Below are 17,685 nucleotides of genomic sequence, written 5' to 3' on the forward strand. Positions count from 1 at the left end.
AGGCCTTTTTTGTTTTTGGCATTTAACCTGCAGCGAGGAAGAAGACAGCAACGAGGAAGAAGACAGCATCGTGGGAGAAGGCCGGCGTTGGGAGAAGACAGCACTAGGAGAGATGAGGGCGGGAGAAGACAGCACCGGGAGAGACGACGGTGGGAGAAGACAGCTCAGAGCTATTTTTAAAAAAAGGACCAGCTCTTGTTTAATTTTAACATTTCACTGCTTTTTTTGTGAATGGGTAGGGGTACCATGTACCCGATACCCTTTCACATAGGGGAGGTGGGATCTAAGGGTCCCCTTGTTAAAGGGGGCTTCCAGATTTCGGTAAGCCTCCGCCTGCAAACCCACGACAGTCACCACCCAGGGTTGTTGGGAAGAGGCCCTTGTCCCCATCAACATGGGGGTAAGGTACTTTGGGGTGGGGGGGCGCAGAGCCCCCCTGCTCCAAAGCACCCACCCCCCCATGTTGAGGGCATGTGGCCTGGTTTGGTTCCCTTCCTGACCGACCAGGCTGCATGTTTGGATAAGGGTCTGTTATGAATTTTAGGGGTTACCCCAAACCATTTTTTTTCCCAGGTGTCCCCTCCTAATCCATACAAGACCGAAGAGTCTGGTATGGTCTTGGGGGGGGGGGGGGGGGGGTCACTCCATTTTTTTCGTGAATATTTTTAGCCGGTCATTTTTTTTTTTTTACATTCAGCGGTCAGCGGGAAAAACACAAATCGTGGTTAAGACGTGGGGTTACAAAAATGCACAAAGCACAGCCAAAAGCACTGCAGAAATGCTCAAAAGCAACATGCAGTACAATAATTTAAAGCAATTATAAGCAATAATTATAAACATGCTGTATCCAATTAGATTTAAACTTACTGTAGTCAGAAAAAAAACATTGTTTCCTGCCCTTTTCATATTGTCTCTGCCTTATTGAATAAGCTTGTCAGTCTTCGAAATGAAGATAAACTGTGATGGAATATTGTGGTTGCAGGGGAATCAGGTGTCTTCCGCCCAGATGATGTCACTCAAATGTTGAGTCTTCACACTTGTGTTTGATGTGTAGGACCAATAAAATGGGGGTCATATCCAATTTTGATCAAGAATTACTATAGAAGGTTCCAATAACCACATTGATACTGTAGTCATAAAATCTCTTTAGTTTGTTTAATCCAAGCAAGCGTCCAGGTTTTGCTTTAGTATCACTTTATGAAATTTCACAAGTTATTTATTTGTCCTGGCAATCATTTCCTGTCATTTCAACCTCCACCGGTCTTCCTTTTGAAGCAGAGACAGGGATGTTCATTTATATGCTTTAACTGACCGTGCAGAGACACCATAACAGCCATTATCGATTGGTTCATCTTCAGTAGTGATACCATGGTAGCACAAAAATGGGAAATCTGAACTTCAATGTCCACTGCATTTATCTAGTACACAAACCAAAACAATTCGAAGGCATCAAATATCATATCCCACTCAAATGTTATTATTAGCTTATTCAGAAACACTTAGGTTGGGTTCACACTGATGTAGCTACGGGTCACAGCAGGGGTCCGGTGCGTCCCTGTTCACTGATTTAGGTCCGAATCAGGTCAGAATTTTTGCCTGAATTCGCAACTGAAAGGAGCCAAAGATGCACAGGGCCCTTTTCCAATGCACACCGTAGCCGTTTCGTAGATGTGTAAACTATTGAGAGCAGGTCACAATCTCCTGTCATGCAAACTGAATGCCGGCAAACCCACATCCAATTTGCATCAGTGTGAACCCAGCCTAAGAGCGAAGTACAGTAACCAATAGCAATCACAATGAAGTTGTTCAATGTTCTGATTTCAGTAAAGGAAAAATCCAATTAATAATGATTACAGGTTGCTACAGATTTCACAGAAACAGCATTATTGGTAAGATTTTGGCATTTAAGTTACTGATTATGTCCACGCACCACTAGTTCTGAGTGGACCCTTCATCTTTTTGATATATGATGGAGAGAAGTCAGGAACACCCTTGTTGTGTGGGTCCTGTCGCACGAACCATCCTGTCGATATCAACTCACCATTACCATGTGTTGCTCCACTGTGGGGCAGGTGAGCGAGCCATTTCTGGTAAGTGATATTCTGAAGTGTTTCTGCCAATGACAAACAGTGAGGCAGCGATGTGTGGAACCAGGTGAGTTTTTATTCTGCTCTGCAAAGCATTCCTGACACCAACAGTTTAGTGCCAGCTAGGGTTGCACCAATACCGATATCGGTGCCGATACTAAGCATTTGAAAAAAAATCAAGTGACTGAACCCACCTTTACCTAAAATATCACTTTTTTTTTTTTGAGCTTTTAGCAACATGATTGCTGCAGTTTGTCAAACACCACTCTGAGCCTTGAAGATTTCTGCTTCCAATGAGCACATCATACTCTCATTATTAATGAATCTGTGTACTATCTAGACTTCGTACAGTTTCAGCGTAGGCTAATGCAAAATCCAAAGTAACACAATAATCAATCCTAAAAGAATGTGATGAGCAAACATTGTGAAAAGCTGAGCTGGTCAAAAAGACCTAATTTACTAGTAAATTCGAATAGCCAAAACTCCATCATGGCAGAAGACAGCAGACAAGTCCTTCAACTCAGTGTTACTCTGTAGTTTATATGTTCTCATAAAGCTTCTTGAAACAAATCCATGTTCATCCATTCTTCTCCCATGTTCAGCCTTGACTATGAGCCATCCTTCAAAAATTTGAATGATGATGTCTTCTGGTCGAAACTGGACCACATCCAGCAGGATCTCCAAGGGTTCAGAATCTTCAGTACCATCTGCTCTGTTGCTGTCCAAGTCTACCTTCCTTTTTTTCTCTGGATATTCAAGACATTGAGGTCCAGGCAGAGAATAAAGGGAATGATCCAGTTTGAAATCTTCAAGATCCTTCCCAGAAAATATTTCCCTGTGCCTGACTGGGGTTTCTATCCAGTGTCTAATGGTGAATCCCTCCATGTTAAACAGCTCAATGCTCAGCAAGTACAATTGTCCGACTGCTGAAATTAGAGACAAGGTCCACTGGATACAATAACTCTAGCTTAAGCGGATATATTTATAGTGACAGAGCTTTCAATATCTATCCTGAACTTCTATAGTCATAAGGATTAATGTTGATTATTTTTAAACAATACGTCAAAAGTTTTTTTTGGACCCTAATCTGTTGTCTGGCACAGCCTACTGTCTAAGCTGTGGCTTAGTCTTTCAGCAGTTACAGTAATGTTTGGATAATTGTTGTTATGACCGATTTCATTACTACTAAAACAATAACCCACGTATCGTGACAGCAACTCCAGTATAATGTGACTTTGACCTGCAAATACTTTTCTGGCAAACAATGGACCTCTGCTAAATTTAGACAGCTTCAGCAAACATTTCATTGTTTTTTGACTACAGACTGCAAAAAAGGGCAATGCTCAGAACCTCCATAGATGGACTGAATCTCAGCCAATTCAGGAGAGACCGACCAAGATCCTATCCATCTTTGGACAGGCTGGTTGCACTGAAGTTGATCCATACAACCAGCCTGTCAGATTTTTTTCATGCAATCACAGCCAGCGGCTACAGCTGTCAGCAGTGATCATCGTGTTCTGTCAGAAGGGAAGGCTCCCCAATGGCTGAATGGAATAGCTCTGTGGGAGGGATTCCCCCATCAACACTGACTGGGGGAATTAAGCAATTGTCTTTCATTCAACATGTGGTGGAAGGAAAGAAAATTGCATAATCTATGAGCTGCTTTAGATTGCAATTTCACTAGCTTATATGGTATTTACAAAAATCAGGATGCTGGTAATCATAAGGGGCCTACTACACACAGTTGGCACAAGAATAGAATTAAAAGACTCTCAGCAAATAGGTCAATGAATGAAATGTAAGACCCGAAGAAGATGATCTACCATGTAGTTGCAGGAGCAACACAAGCTCCTCCCCGTGGGGCTAATCAAAAAGTACCTAAGGTTATCTGAAGACTATGGGGTGTCTGGAGAAAACCATAAATTTAAGGGCCCATTCAGGTGGTTGTGGGGTATTAAAGTGCATTTCATTAAGGCAGCTTAATCAGTGAAATGGGCAGCCGATGCACCATTTTTCCAAGGCATTGTACCATAAATGGTACACTAATGTGTTGCAATAGGCTGCAATGCAGGTGTGTTGGGATGCCATTGAAAATAAATAACACTGGATAACTGCCAAGCTCAAGAGTACTAGTGGCTAAATGTCACCAGGTCTGGGAATTGTAGATCCCTTATTTATTTGCTAAGGATTTTTGATCTTTGCCTACTGGATCTATGATGATTGCAATGATCTACCTAAAATGATAGCATGGGTTGTGTCTTTTTTTATGGGCACTTTCTCCCTTTCCCCACCTCCCCCTGCTTTAACACTCCCTAATCTCTTTGTTTCCTACTTTTCTAGCTCTACCTCTTTTTCTTATAAACACAGTTGTGTTTGAGGTCTAACTGGTTTGTGGTGACTCAATGGCTGCCTAAGCATAGACAGGAGATCTTAATCTTACCATCTTGCTACTACTGACTTACATTTCAGGGAAAATGAAAATGCCATTATGTTCAGTACTACTTTCCTATTCTCTACAACCAGTTTGTGGTGCAACAGTCCTCGCTTTTCTTACAGCAATAACTGCATAGTGTGAAAGGGAAAGTTGTTGACAGACCAACAGAGCTGCACAGGGAAGCTGCTAAGGGCCAGAGCAGAGGGCATTTTCACAAGGTATCGCCTGAGAGGCTGCTCTTGGTCATTAGAAATGGCAGATTACATGATAAAACACAGATTCAAAGAGAAACATTACTGCGTTTATGGCAACTCTCAGCAGCTTCTTTGCACGGTAGAAGTAAAGCTTTGCAGCAATGCAGTGGAAGGAAATGGGCAAAGGTAGAAATTAAAAAGTGGAAGAAAGTCACAAAAAAGGCAATATAGTAGTAATAAGGAGAACAATAAAGGGCATGAATGCTGTTCGTTGTGGCACTGTTCATCTTTGGACCCTGGATAGGATATCCTGTGTCTTTCCATGATCTTAGCAATGCCCCTGGCCTGTAGATTCTTTTGCTAATGGTGCGCAATTTGTTTTATGTCTTGATGAGTTTCAAATAGTATAAGTTTTCCATCGATTTAAAATCTACTTAGGGTGTTTAAACTATAAACTATTATGAAAGTGTCTAAGGAGCCAATATCAGGAATACCATATATATAGGGATCTGACATTCAAGTTTGCAGACTGAAATGGCAATGTAGTCTTCTCTAATATTAGCTATCATTACCCTTGAATTATTATGACTGACAGTTTACTAAGTCACCTATATTCAGCCACTGATCTTCCAAGAGAAACTAATACTGCTTGAAACATATGACATGAAGTATTTATATATGCCTGCTAGGTGCTGAACATACCCTCTTGACCTTTGAAAGATTTACCCCCTTCATGACCAGGCCATTTTTTGCGATATGGCCCTGCTTTACTTTAACAGACAATTGCACGGTCATGCGACACTGTACCCAATAGTTGAAAAGAAGTGCCAAAAAAGGATTTATAAAAAAGGTACCTGTGTCCTAACAGTTATATATGGAGAAAATTGAGTTGAGGCTACAATGGACTTTTATGGTACCATGCACAAGCTTGGGATACAAAGATGCATCTGTCCATATATATCACTAAGACATAGTGATATATATATATATTATCATGCAGTGGACATCTATCTGACCTGTTTAAGGCTATATCACAGCCTTTTGCCTATATGCTTATTAAAAGGTGAGCTTTGAGAGCTTATATGCTATCCATAATATTTATGCCTTAGTGATATATATTGACAGATGCCTTTGCATCATGTCTCTATAGGATCATACGGTCTGTGTCCTATCTGCTTTAGACATACCACCTGATAGAAACACCCCTAAGGAAGCATTTATACATAACTTCTTATGCCGCGTACACACGATCGGACTATCTGGTGGACTTAGTTCGGCGGACAAACCTCCGGACTTTGAAGCGGAGGTCCGCCGGACTTTCCAAATAAGCGGGGAGTCTAGCCCTCTCAATCTCCAGGCCATCAGGTGCAATTTCTCTGATGCAGGATGTAAAAATTGACCTTGAGACAGAAGATCCGGAGTTATTGGGAGAGGAACTGGAGGTTGAAGGCTGAGCTGTAAGAGTCGTGAACCACGGCCTCCTCGGCCACAGTGGAATAATCGTAAATACCGTCACCGAGGATCTCCTAAGCCTGGATAGGAACCTCACAATTAACGGAGTTGGAGGGAATATATACCCCAACTTGAAGTTCCATGGGTGAACTAGACAGTCCACTCCCTCCACCCATGGGAATGAACCTCTTGACAGGAATCTGTGGCACTTGGTATTCGTCGGAGTGGCTGCTAAATCTACTTCCGGCGTTCCCCAGAGGGAGAAAGTCCGAGGGTTCAACCACCACTCGTTGGATAGCGTTTCTTGACTCAGGCAGTCGGGTAGTATGTTCTGTGCCGCTGGTTCATACACTGCTTTTAAACTTGTTAGATGTATCTGAGCCCATTCCAAGATGGGCCGAACTTCTTCCATCAAGGTGGCACTCCTGGTACCCCCTTGCTTCTGAACATAAGACACTGCTACTTGGTTGTCCATTCGAATGAGCACATTCTTGTCCGTCAGAAATGGTGCAAATGCCCTTAAGGCATAAACGGCTTACCTGAGCTCTAAAATGTTCGAGACCAAACCTTGAGCCTGAATATGCCACTGGCCCTGGGCTGCCTGGTCTTGATAGTGGGCCCCCCAACCGCTCTGGCAGGCATCGGAAGTGACTACTTCCGGGTCTGGAGGGACTATCGGTTTGTATTTCCTGAGATTGCTCGGGCGCGTCCACCACCATATCGATTGCTTCACCGATCTGGAGATGAAGATGGGCTGACGCATTGAGACTCCATCCCACTGCCTGAAGAATGAGTTCTGTAAGGTTCTCATGTGCCACTGTGCCCATCGCACCATGGGTATGGTTGCGGACATGGACCCTAGTACACTCAGACAGGCTCTGGCTGGTAAGTGATTCCTTGATAGCAGCTTCTGCATTTTCTGTATCAGAGGCCGGATCTTCTCTTGTGGGAGCTGTATCTTGTTTGTTTTGGTGTTTAGATCTGCCCCTAAAAATATCATATTTTGTGTGGGTTGCAGACAGCTCTTTTCCCAATTGATTATCCACCCACTTCTGGAGGGTTGTAAGGAGGATCTCTCGGTGATGAATCAACGTCTCTTGATCCTTTGCTAAAAGTAGGATGTCGTCCAGATAATGGTGGACGCGTAATCCCTTTTCTCTGAGGAAAGTCACCAACGGTAACAATACTTTTGTAAATGTCCTGGGTGCCGAAGAGATGCCGAATGGGAGGCACTGGAATTGGAAATGATGTTGGTTTATGGCTAACCGGAGAAACTTTTGAAAGGCCGGATGAATTGGTATATGCAGATAAGCGTCCGATAAATCTATTGAAAGCATCCAATCGCCCAGATTTATTGCTAGAAGTATGGATTGAAGGTTTTCCATTCTGAAAGCCTCCCCTTTGATATCCTTGTTGAGAATCTTGAGGTCTAATACAGGACGCAAATCCCCTGTCTTTTAGCAGAAACAAGGAAGAGTAGAACCCTCTTCCCTTTTGGCATGATGGGACCTCCAGGATCGCTCCCTTTTGTTTCAATTCTGCTACGTACTTTACTAGCAGAATCCTTTGGGGTACTGAGAATGGTACTCTGGTTGCCTGGAAATGATTTGGTGGGAGTCTGTTTTTGAATTTCCACCTGTGTCCGAATCGGATTGTGGACAATGTCCATAAATCCTTTATATGGTCTGACCAGATCTTGGTGAAGTTCCTTCTGTTCCCCTGCCGGGCTGGCCTTAGATTTCTGTATCCTTAGAAAAGAAGGTTTTGTGTTTTTCCAGTCCCTTCTAAATTCCCTACCAGGAGAGTAGGACCTGGACTCTCTATATTTGTCCGGAAGATTACGTCTGTAAACAGGTCCCTTCTGCGTCTTGGGTCTCCTGTCGGAGGGGATCAGGCCTGACTTCCCTCCTGTTACCTTGGATATGGCAGAGTCTAACTTGGCACCGAACAGATTTGCGCCATCATATGGAATTCTGCACCAATTTATTTTTGATGCTGTATCGGCCATCCACGGTTTGAGCCATAGCGCTCTTCTCGCTGTTACGGAGGCCAGCATAGCCTTGGCTGAAGATCTTATAATATCTACTGATGCCTCTGCTAGCTTGACTTCTTGCAGAGAGGAAATAATCTTTCCCATTTCAATGCCATCCTGTAGGTCTTTTTCTATTTTAGATGCCCATCCTGAGATGGCTGTGGCCACTGCTGCTGTGGTAATTGCTGGTCTACAAGCTCCCCCAGCCATGGAATATGCCTTCTTCAATTCTAGGTCCATCTTTCGGTCGAGCACATCCCGAAAGGAAACAGCATCCTCAATTGGTAGTGTGACGTGGCGGGTGAGGCACATTAATGAGGAATCGATGATGGGAGCATTAATTAAAGGCTTCACTTTTGACTCTTTTAAAGGGTACATCTTGGCTAATCTGTTTGTAAGACTAGATCTTTTGTCAGACCTCTCCCACTCGTCTTTAATGAGATCCTCCAGCTCCACTATGAATGGGAAGGATAACGGATCTCTTTTTAGGTTTGGAAAATATTTCCGTATTTTCTGAGGTTCCGCCGCATCATCTTGCCAGCCGAATGCTTCTTTAACGCCCTTTGCAAAGGGTTCCACCAGGGAAAAATCAAAGCCCACTGACATCTCCTGACCCTCATCTTCAGAGGAAGATTGTGATGCCTGAGTGAGATGGGGGTCTGCTGAAGATGTACTGGGAGCAGCTCTATCTAATGCTGGTGTTGTTGTTTCCAGTATGGACTCCCGCACTGATTATCTTATGAGGTCTGTAGCAATTCTTGCGTCTGCGACAGGCAAGTTATCTGGCAGTGCCGGAGCGCCGCATACCCAGCAAGCGTTTGCTGCAGGTTGGGTGTGGCGGCTTTGACATTGTGAGGAAGGAGATCTCCTGCGACTTGATCGACTGTGGCGTGAGTAGCTATGTTGTGAGTGGCTGTGTCTTCAGTGCCATGAAGGAGATCTTGAGCGGCTCCTGCGGGACATCCTGCTAGAGGTATGGCTAGACCTTCTCCCATGGCTGGAACTTGCGCCTCTTGATCTAGACGGGCTGCCAAAAAAATGCAGCATTTAACGTCTGGCACTCTTTTTTTCTCCCCTTCAATACTTACCTTGCCCGGTAAAGCCTCTTACCTAACTTGCTGATGGTGGTCTGCGTGGGCAGTGGACTCCATAGAAAAAAAGGGGTGAAGGACAGTCTGAGATATAGAGAGAAATAATGTGTACATATATACATATATACACACACACACACATACAGTGGTGTGAAAAAGTGTTTGCCCCCTTCCTCATTTCCTGTTCCTTTGCATGTTTGTCACACTTAAGTGTTTCGGAACATCAAACCAATTTAAACAATAGTCAAGGACAACACAAGTAAACACAAAATGCAATTTGTAAATGAAGGTGTTTATTATTAAAGGTGAAAAAAAATCCAACCCATCATGGCCCTGTGTGAAAAAGTGATTGCCCCCCTTGTTAAAACATACTATAACTGTGGTTGTCCACACCTGAGTTCAATTTCTCTAGCCACAACCAGGCCTGATTATTGCCACACCTGTTCACAATCAAGGCATCACTTAAATAGGAGCTGCTTGACACAGTAAGGTCCACCAGAAGATCCTTAAAAGCTACACATCATGTCGAGACCCAAAGAAATTCAGGAACAATTGAGAAAGAAAGTAATTGAGATCTATCAGTCTGGAAAGGGTTATAAAGCCATTTCCAAAGCTTTGGGAATCCGGCGAACCACAGTGAGAGCCATTATCCACAAATGGCGAAGACATGGAACAGTGGTGAACCTTCCCAGGAGTGGCCGGCCGCCCAAAATTACCCCAAGAGCGCAGTGACGACTCATCCAAGAGGTCACAAAAGACCCCACAACAACGTCCAAGGAACTGCAGGCCTCACTTGCCTCAGTTAAGGTCAGCGTTCATGCCTCCACCATCAGGAAAAGACTGGGCAAAAATGGCCTGCATGGCAGAGTTCCAAGGAGAAAACCACTGCTGAGCAAAAAGAACATCAAAGCTCGTCTCAATTTCTCCACAACACATCTTGATGATCCCCAAGACTTTTGGGACAACATTCTGTGGACCGATGAGACAAAAGTGGAACTCTTTGGAAGGTGTGTGTCCAAGTATATCTGGCGTAGAAGGAACACTGCATTTCATAAAAAGAACATTATACCAACAGTAAAATATGGTGGTGGTAGTGTGATGGTCTGGGGCTGTTTTGCTGCTTCAGGACCTGGAAGACTTGCCGTGATAAAAGGAACTATGAATTCTGCTGTCTACCAAGAGATCCTGAAGGAGAATGTCCGACCATCTGTTCGTGTACTCAAGCTGAAACGAACTTGGGTTCTGCAGCAGGACAATGATCCTAAACACACCAGCAAGTCCACCACCGAATGGCTGAAGAAAAACAAAATGAAGACTTTGGAGTGGCCTAGCCAAAGTCCTGACCTGAATCCTATTGAGATGTTGTGGTATGACCTTAAAAAGGCCGTTCATGCTCGAAAACCCTCTAATGTAACTGAATTAGGACAATTCTGCAAAGATGAGTGAGCCAAAATTCCTCCAGGACGCTGTAAAAGCCTCATTGCACGTTATCGCAAACGCTTGGTTGCAGTTGTTGCTGCTAAGGGTGGCCCAACCAGTTATTAGGTTTAGGGGGCAATCACTTTTTCACACAGGGCCATGATGGTTTGGATTTTTTTTCACCTTTAATAATAAACACCTTCATTTACAAATTGCATTTTGTGTTTACTTGTGTTGTCCTTGACTATTGTTTAAATTGGTTTGATGTTCCAAAACACTTAAGTGTGACAAACATGCAAAGGAACAGGAAATGAGGAAGGGGGCAAACACTTTTTCACACCACTGTATATACATACACATACACACACACAATTCACTTATAAATATAAATATATATATTATTTATTAACAAAGTTTATCTGCAAGAAACAATATAATAACAATAATAATAATATATATAGGAGTCCCACAGGGACTTACCTGGAGACTGCAGAGTGATCTACATGCAGAGGCAGCAACATTCCTTAAGTTTTGCAGATTGCACAGCAGAATCACAGAGAAATACAGCTCTGTATTTGAAAATAGCGCCATTGTGGCGGCTAATTGACGCTCTGCGCATGCACAGAAGCGTCCCGAGTGTTCCGGCGCCATTTTGGATAAGGGAACACACATTGAAAACATAGGGGGAAAAAAAAAAAAAAACACTAGCACTGCACGTGCTCAGAGTGGCCGAACGGCGCCATCTAGGCTGGAATTACAGCATAGAGAAAACACCACAGAAGGAGAAACAAACTGCGGCCATGACAGGGGACTACAAGAGACAGCAATCCCAAAGGTAGAGAAAAAAAGGGAATATAAACCACCACTTACTATAGGAATAAAAGATGGATATTATTTAAATAAGAGAAATTAATAGGCAAAGGAAGAAGGGGAGTCCACTGCAAAGGTAAAAAAGCTTCTTTAAAGCTTTGGTAATGCCAGAAATCCAGTAGCCCCTTGAGACCACCAGAGCGGGGGTTCCCTCCATAGAAGCTCCTTTAGAGACTGTACAGGAGGGACTTCCAAACAGGAGAGGCTTGAACCTGCTGGGGCGAATGCGGTAGAGGCTTATTCATCTGTAACAGGAAAACTCCGTCCGTCCAACCTGTCAGGTGAGGATAAAAAAGAGAATGCAGCAGGGTGTCTCCCCTTCAAATTTATAGTTAATCCAATCCTGTCAGGTTGTGGGGGCGGAGTCACAACCCAGTGTGTGCTGCCATGAAGGCGTCAGGAAACATAATATAACCACTTGCTTACTAGGCACCTAAAAAAAAAACCCTCCTGCCCAGACCAATTTTCTGTTTTTAGCACTGTCACTCTTTATATGACAATTGCGCGGTCATACAACACTGTACCCAAATGACATTTTTATAATTTTTTTAATTAAAAAAGACTGAAAAAAAAATACAAAACCGTTTTATATTTTGTTAATAAACTTTGCAAACAGGTAATTTTTCTCCTTCATTGATGTACGCTGATGAGGCTGCACTGATGGGCGCCGATATGCTGCATAGATGGGCACTGATAAGGCGGCACTGATGAACACTAATAGGCAGCACTGGTGGGCACTGATGAGGTGGCACTGGTGTGCACTGATAGGTGGCACTGATGGGTGGCACTGATGAGTGGCACTGCAGGGTGACACTGAAGGGCATTGATAGGTGGCACTGAAGGGCACTAATAGGTGGCACTGATAGCTGGCACTGATTGGCAAGGATAGATGGCAGTGATGGGCACTGATGGGTGGTAGAGATGGGCACTGATCGGCACTGGTAGGTGACACTGATAGGCAGCACTGCTAGGTGGCACTGATGAGGCACTGATTGGCATTAATGGTGGGCACTGATTGCTGGTACTGTCATGCACTGGTGGGCACTGATTCATGGCACTGTGGGCACTGGAAAGTGACCCTGGAAAGCGTTACGGGTTGGCACAGATAAAGCGACTTCGCCTCTTCCTCTTCGGGATCGATGTCCTTTGCACAGAAGCCGGTGATCGGCTTTTATAAAAAAAAAAAAAAAAAGATTACTGATCTTCTGTTTACATCACATAATCAGCCGTCATTGGCTGACAGCTGATCACGTGGTAAGGGGCCGGGATGGACCCCTTACTCCGATCTGTAATCACCCAAGTCTCATTGACTCGGTGATCACAGAGTGTGCTATGCGCGCCCTGCAGGGGGTGCGTGGGGAGAATGCAAAGGGGAGGACGTCTATTGACAGCCTCCCGGCAAATTAGGTCCCTCTGTAGCCGTCATTCGGCTTTAGTGCGGATCTGAAGGGGTTAATTCACATATAAGACTTTGTCAAGTAAATACATACTATATGTGCCAAGCTTTTAAACTGTGTGCACCTGTTGCTAAAATTTAAGTTGGAAAATTGTATCAAATGCTTACCATAATGTTCCTTTTCTGGTGCCTGTCCATTGAAGACCCTGTGGCACCTCCTAAGTAGGTGCTCAAAGAGAGTATAGTTTATGGTCTTTCTGCTTACCAGGAAGGTCATTAGAAAACCTATGCCTCGTACACACGACCGGACTTTCCGGAAGACTAGGTCCGACGGTCTTCCCGACGGACTTTCGGCGGAGTTCCAATGGACCTTCCAAACCAATTGACTTGCCCATACACGAAACGGACTAAGTCTGTTCGAAAATGTCTGTTAGTTTTGAACGTGATAACGTAAGACAGGACTAAGAAAGGAAGTTCAATAGCCAGTAGCCAATAGCTTCCCTTGCATCGTATTTGGTCCGTTAGACCAGCATACAGACGAACGGTTACCTGATAGGAATTGAGTCTGTCAGACAGATTTGAAACATGTTCTTTTTCTAGGTCCGTCTGATTTTTTCTGTGAAAAACGATCGGATTAGCCCACACATGTTCGCAATGTCCGACGGACTGATTCCGTCAGACCTAGTCTGACGGTCGCGTGTAGCCGGAATTAGTGCTTTCTGCCTACCAGGGAGCAGGATCTATTAGCTGATTGTACTCAGGTGCAGCTCATCTTTCTCTGACTGTCCCCCACTGGTCCAATAGGGAGCCATATTGGACAGTGGAAGTGGACCTGGCAAGTGAGTGTACAGTCATTTGCATGAGGTGTGTGAGGAATCTGGGGTTCTGGGAGGCTTATGCCAAAAGGGTCCCAGGTCTATCCACACCCCACACCTATGCTCGGCCTCAAGCACAGAATGATGCCCACGAGGAGCTGATCACTGGATTGGAGACCCTGTATGCCCCACCTGGGAGAGGTGATAGGCAGAAACTCCACAGGTTCTCCTGTTTTCAACGGCTTATCCAGAATAAGGTGGCCATGGAGTACAGTTATGATTATCCATATGCTCCAAGGAAGACCATGGAAGAAATTGAGAGTCAGAGGGATGCCTGGTGTGATTAAGCTTTCTGGGACTTTCTATATTTCTCCAAGCCACACTGGAAATTTGTCCATGTCACTATTATGGAACACCTTCCTCTCCATCAGAGAAAACTGGAATCTGGGGAGCTCGATACGTACTGATCGAGTGGAGATCAACCGCCAACATGGAAGAGGCCAGACATTTCAGATACCTCATCCAGACCCTTATTATTAAGGAATTCTGAGTTCAAGCCGGATTTAAGGACTGTCAGTAAAGGGGCTGTTGACCCCGAAGATTTCTACGGTTGGCCTGTTGTTTATGGGGTTAAAAGCCCTATTTACACAAGTTTCCTCTTCCTGTCTATCCTTGCAACTGAAGGAGGGAACCATTGAAGCTACAAATGTTTCATCATTTGGGAGGAAAATCCTTTTGCCACAGAGGATTCCTTCTGTCAAAACCAGGGGCTGCTACCTGGAGAGAGTAAACCCCTAATTCACAGAGACGCTTTGCCAAGGGACACTTTATGAAGATCTTATGGCAAAAAAAAAAGGAGGCCCTTATGTTTGTTCAAGTGCTGTTTGTAAAAGAAAGAGAAAGGACATTTTGCAAAGTTACTGCATTTTGCAAGGACACTTTGCAAAGATTCCTTTGGGCCAGTGGGCCATTGTAATGTGTGTGAGTTGCTACCCTTTGTTGTTTCTTCAGAGAAGGAGAGTGTCAGAGAGAAAGGACTCCCTTGAAAAATGTCTACACTCACAAGTAGGCCAGCTATTGCTCAGGTTTCAGCAATAACAGCAGGCCGCCAGGAGAAGTTGTGCTGCCTCGGTGTCACATAGGAAGGCACACTGCGGACATCAGTCAGGTGGACCTCTGCACCTCTTCATCCTAACTTGCGGGTTTGACTAGGATAGGCAAGTGTCAGTACCCTAGTGATTGAGAGGGACCGAGTCAACTGTTAGTTATGGTTCAAATGTGAAATGTGTCCAGTTAGTCAGACTAGGATGTTCTTCTGTTTATCTCTTACAGGAATACTGCAGGATGATGAGTCAAGAGTTGTCCTTAGGGGGCTTGACACATCTACAATCTATATTTGATGATTAGTGATAGGGATTGGTAAATGAGAAAGTCGCCTCTGAGGAGAAGGCAGTCTCACTGTAAGTATATAGGATGAGATATGCTATATATTTGTATTTCTTTTCTTTGAAGGCCTACAAGAAATCCTCATGCCTCTGAGGAGGTTGTGCTCAGTCCACTTGTATATGGTGTAAATATTATATTTTGTACATATGTGAAAATGTTATATGTAGACTCATTAGGCGTGTTCAGCCATTTCCCCATCAATCAATTTTTGTTTGGTAGGGGACGCTCTTTGTATATTTGTACATCAAATGCCTATACTTTGCTACGTAATTTATTGTACTAACTGGCCACATGTGGGATATGCTCCATAGCCCTGTACATATGTTATTTCCCTTCTCCCCCTTTCTAACTTTGTGGGATACACCTTGTATATTTTGTACAGGTATTTTTGTAGGGGCGGATGCCCGAAGCCAATGAGGACATGGCTTGTTTTGGTTGGGGGTGAATGTAGCACCCTCCTAGGTAGGTGCTAGAAGAGAGTATAGTTTTTGATCTTTCTACTTACCAGGAAGATGGTTAGGTAAAACTTAGTGCTTTCTGCCTACCAGGGAGCAGGATCTATTAGCTGATTGTACTCAGGTGCAGCTCATCTTGCTCTGACTGTCCCCCACTGGTCCAATAGGGAGCCATATTGGACAGTGGAAGTGGACCTGGCAAGTGAGTGTACAGTCATTTGCATGAGGTGTGTGAGGAATCTGGGGTTCTGGGAGGCTTATGCCAAAAGGGTCCCAGGTCTATCCACACCCCACACCTATGCTCAGCCTCAAGCACAGAATGATGCCCACGAGGAGCTGATCACCGGATTGGAGACCCTGTATGCCCCACCTGGGAGAGGTGATAGGCAGAAACTCCACAGGTTCTCCCGTTTTCAACAGCTTATCCAGAATAAGGTGGCCATGGAATACAGTTATGATTATCCATATGCTCCAAGGAAGACCATGGAAGAAATTGAGAGTCAGAGGGATGCCTGGTGTGATTAAGCTTTCTGGGACTTTCTATATTTCCCCAAGCCACACTGGAAATTTGTCCATGTCACTATTATGGAACACCTTCCTCTTCATCAGAGAAAACTGGAATCTGGGGAGGTCGATACGTACTGATCGAGTGGAGATCAACCGCCAACATGGAAGAGGCCAGACATTGCAGATACCTCATCCAGACCCCAATTATTAAGGAATTCTGAGTTCAAGCCGGATTTAAGGACTGTCAGTAAAGGGGCTGTTGACCCCGAAGATTTCTACGGTTGGCCTGTTGTTTATGGGGTTAAAAGCCCTATTTACACAAGTTTCCTCTTCCTGTCTATCCTTGCAACTGAAGGAGGGAACCATTGAAGCTACAAATGTTTCATCATTTGGGAGGAAAATCCTTTTGCCACAGAGGATTCCTTCTGTCAAAACCAGGGGCTGCTACCTGAAGAGAGTAAACCCCTAATTCACAGAGACGCTTTGCGAAGATACTTTGCCAAGGGACACTTTATGAAGATCTTTTGGCAAAAAAAAAAGAAGGCCCTTATGTTTGTTCAAGTGCTGTTTGTAAAAGAAAGAGAAAGGACATTTTGCAAAGATACTGCATTTTGCAAGGACACTTTGCAAAGATTCCTTTGGGCCAGTGGGCCAGTGTAATGTGTGTGAGTTGCTACCCTTTGAAAAAGGGGGTAGGAGCTCATTGTTTCTTCAGAGAAGGAGAGTGTCAGAGAGAAATAACTCCCTTGAAAAATATGTCTACAAACACTCACAAGTAGGCCAGCTATTGCTCAGGTTTCAGCAATAACAGCAGGCCGCCAGGAGAAGTTGTGCTGCCTCGGTGTCACATAGGAAGGCACACTGCGGACATCAGTCAGGTGGACCTCTGCACCTCTTCATCCTAACTTGCGGGTTTGACTAGGATAGGCAAGTGTCAGTACCCTAGTGATTGAGAGGGACCGAGTCAACTGCTAGTTATGGTTCAAATGTGAAATGTGTCCAGTTAGTCAGAGTAGGATGTTCTTCTGTTTATCTCTTACAGGAATACTGCAGGATGATGAGTCAAGAGTTGTCCTTAGGGGGCTTGACACATCTAAAATCTATATTTGATGATTAGTGATAGGGATTGGTAAATGAGAAAGTCGCCTCTGAGGAGAAGGCAGTCTCACTGTAAGTATATAGGATGAGATATGCTATATATGTGTATTTCTTTTCTTTGCAGGCCTACAAGAAATCCTCATGCCTCTGAGGAGGTTGTCCTCAGTCCACTTGTATATGGTGTAAATATTATATTTTGTACATATGTGAAAATTTTATATGTAGACTCACTAGGCGTGTTCAGCCATTTCCCCATCAATCAATTTTTGTTTGGTAGGGGAAGCTCTTTGTATATTTGTACATCAGATGCCTATACTTTGCTACGTAATTTATTGTACTAACTGGCCACATGTGGGATATGCCCCATGGCCCTGTACATATGTTATTTC

At 44.1% G+C, this 17,685-nt stretch overlaps 1 protein-coding gene across 1 annotated transcript; it reads right to left on the reverse strand.

Moving 5' to 3' along the window:
- Positions 1–637: 637 nt before the first annotated feature.
- HSPB3 (heat shock protein family B (small) member 3) lies at positions 638–2,997 on the reverse strand. The gene has a single exon (XM_077462748.1). The coding sequence runs from the start codon at positions 2,970–2,972 to the stop codon at positions 2,547–2,549; it is 426 nt and encodes a 141-aa protein (XP_077318874.1). The 5' UTR covers positions 2,973–2,997; the 3' UTR covers positions 638–2,546.
- Between the last annotated feature and the right edge of the window lie 14,688 nt (positions 2,998–17,685).

The sequence above is a fragment of the Lithobates pipiens genome, unplaced genomic scaffold (genome assembly GCF_037356315.1).
Source record: "Lithobates pipiens isolate NorthernLeopardFrog02 unplaced genomic scaffold, aLitPip1_a1.2 Scaffold_3, whole genome shotgun sequence".
Lineage (NCBI taxonomy): Eukaryota > Metazoa > Chordata > Amphibia > Anura > Ranidae > Lithobates > Lithobates pipiens.

Excerpts from the sequence above, each read along its gene's own strand:
- HSPB3 (XM_077462748.1), bottom strand. The coding sequence starts at position 2,972 with ATGGAGGGATTCACCATTAGACACTGGATAGAAACCCCAGTCAGGCAC.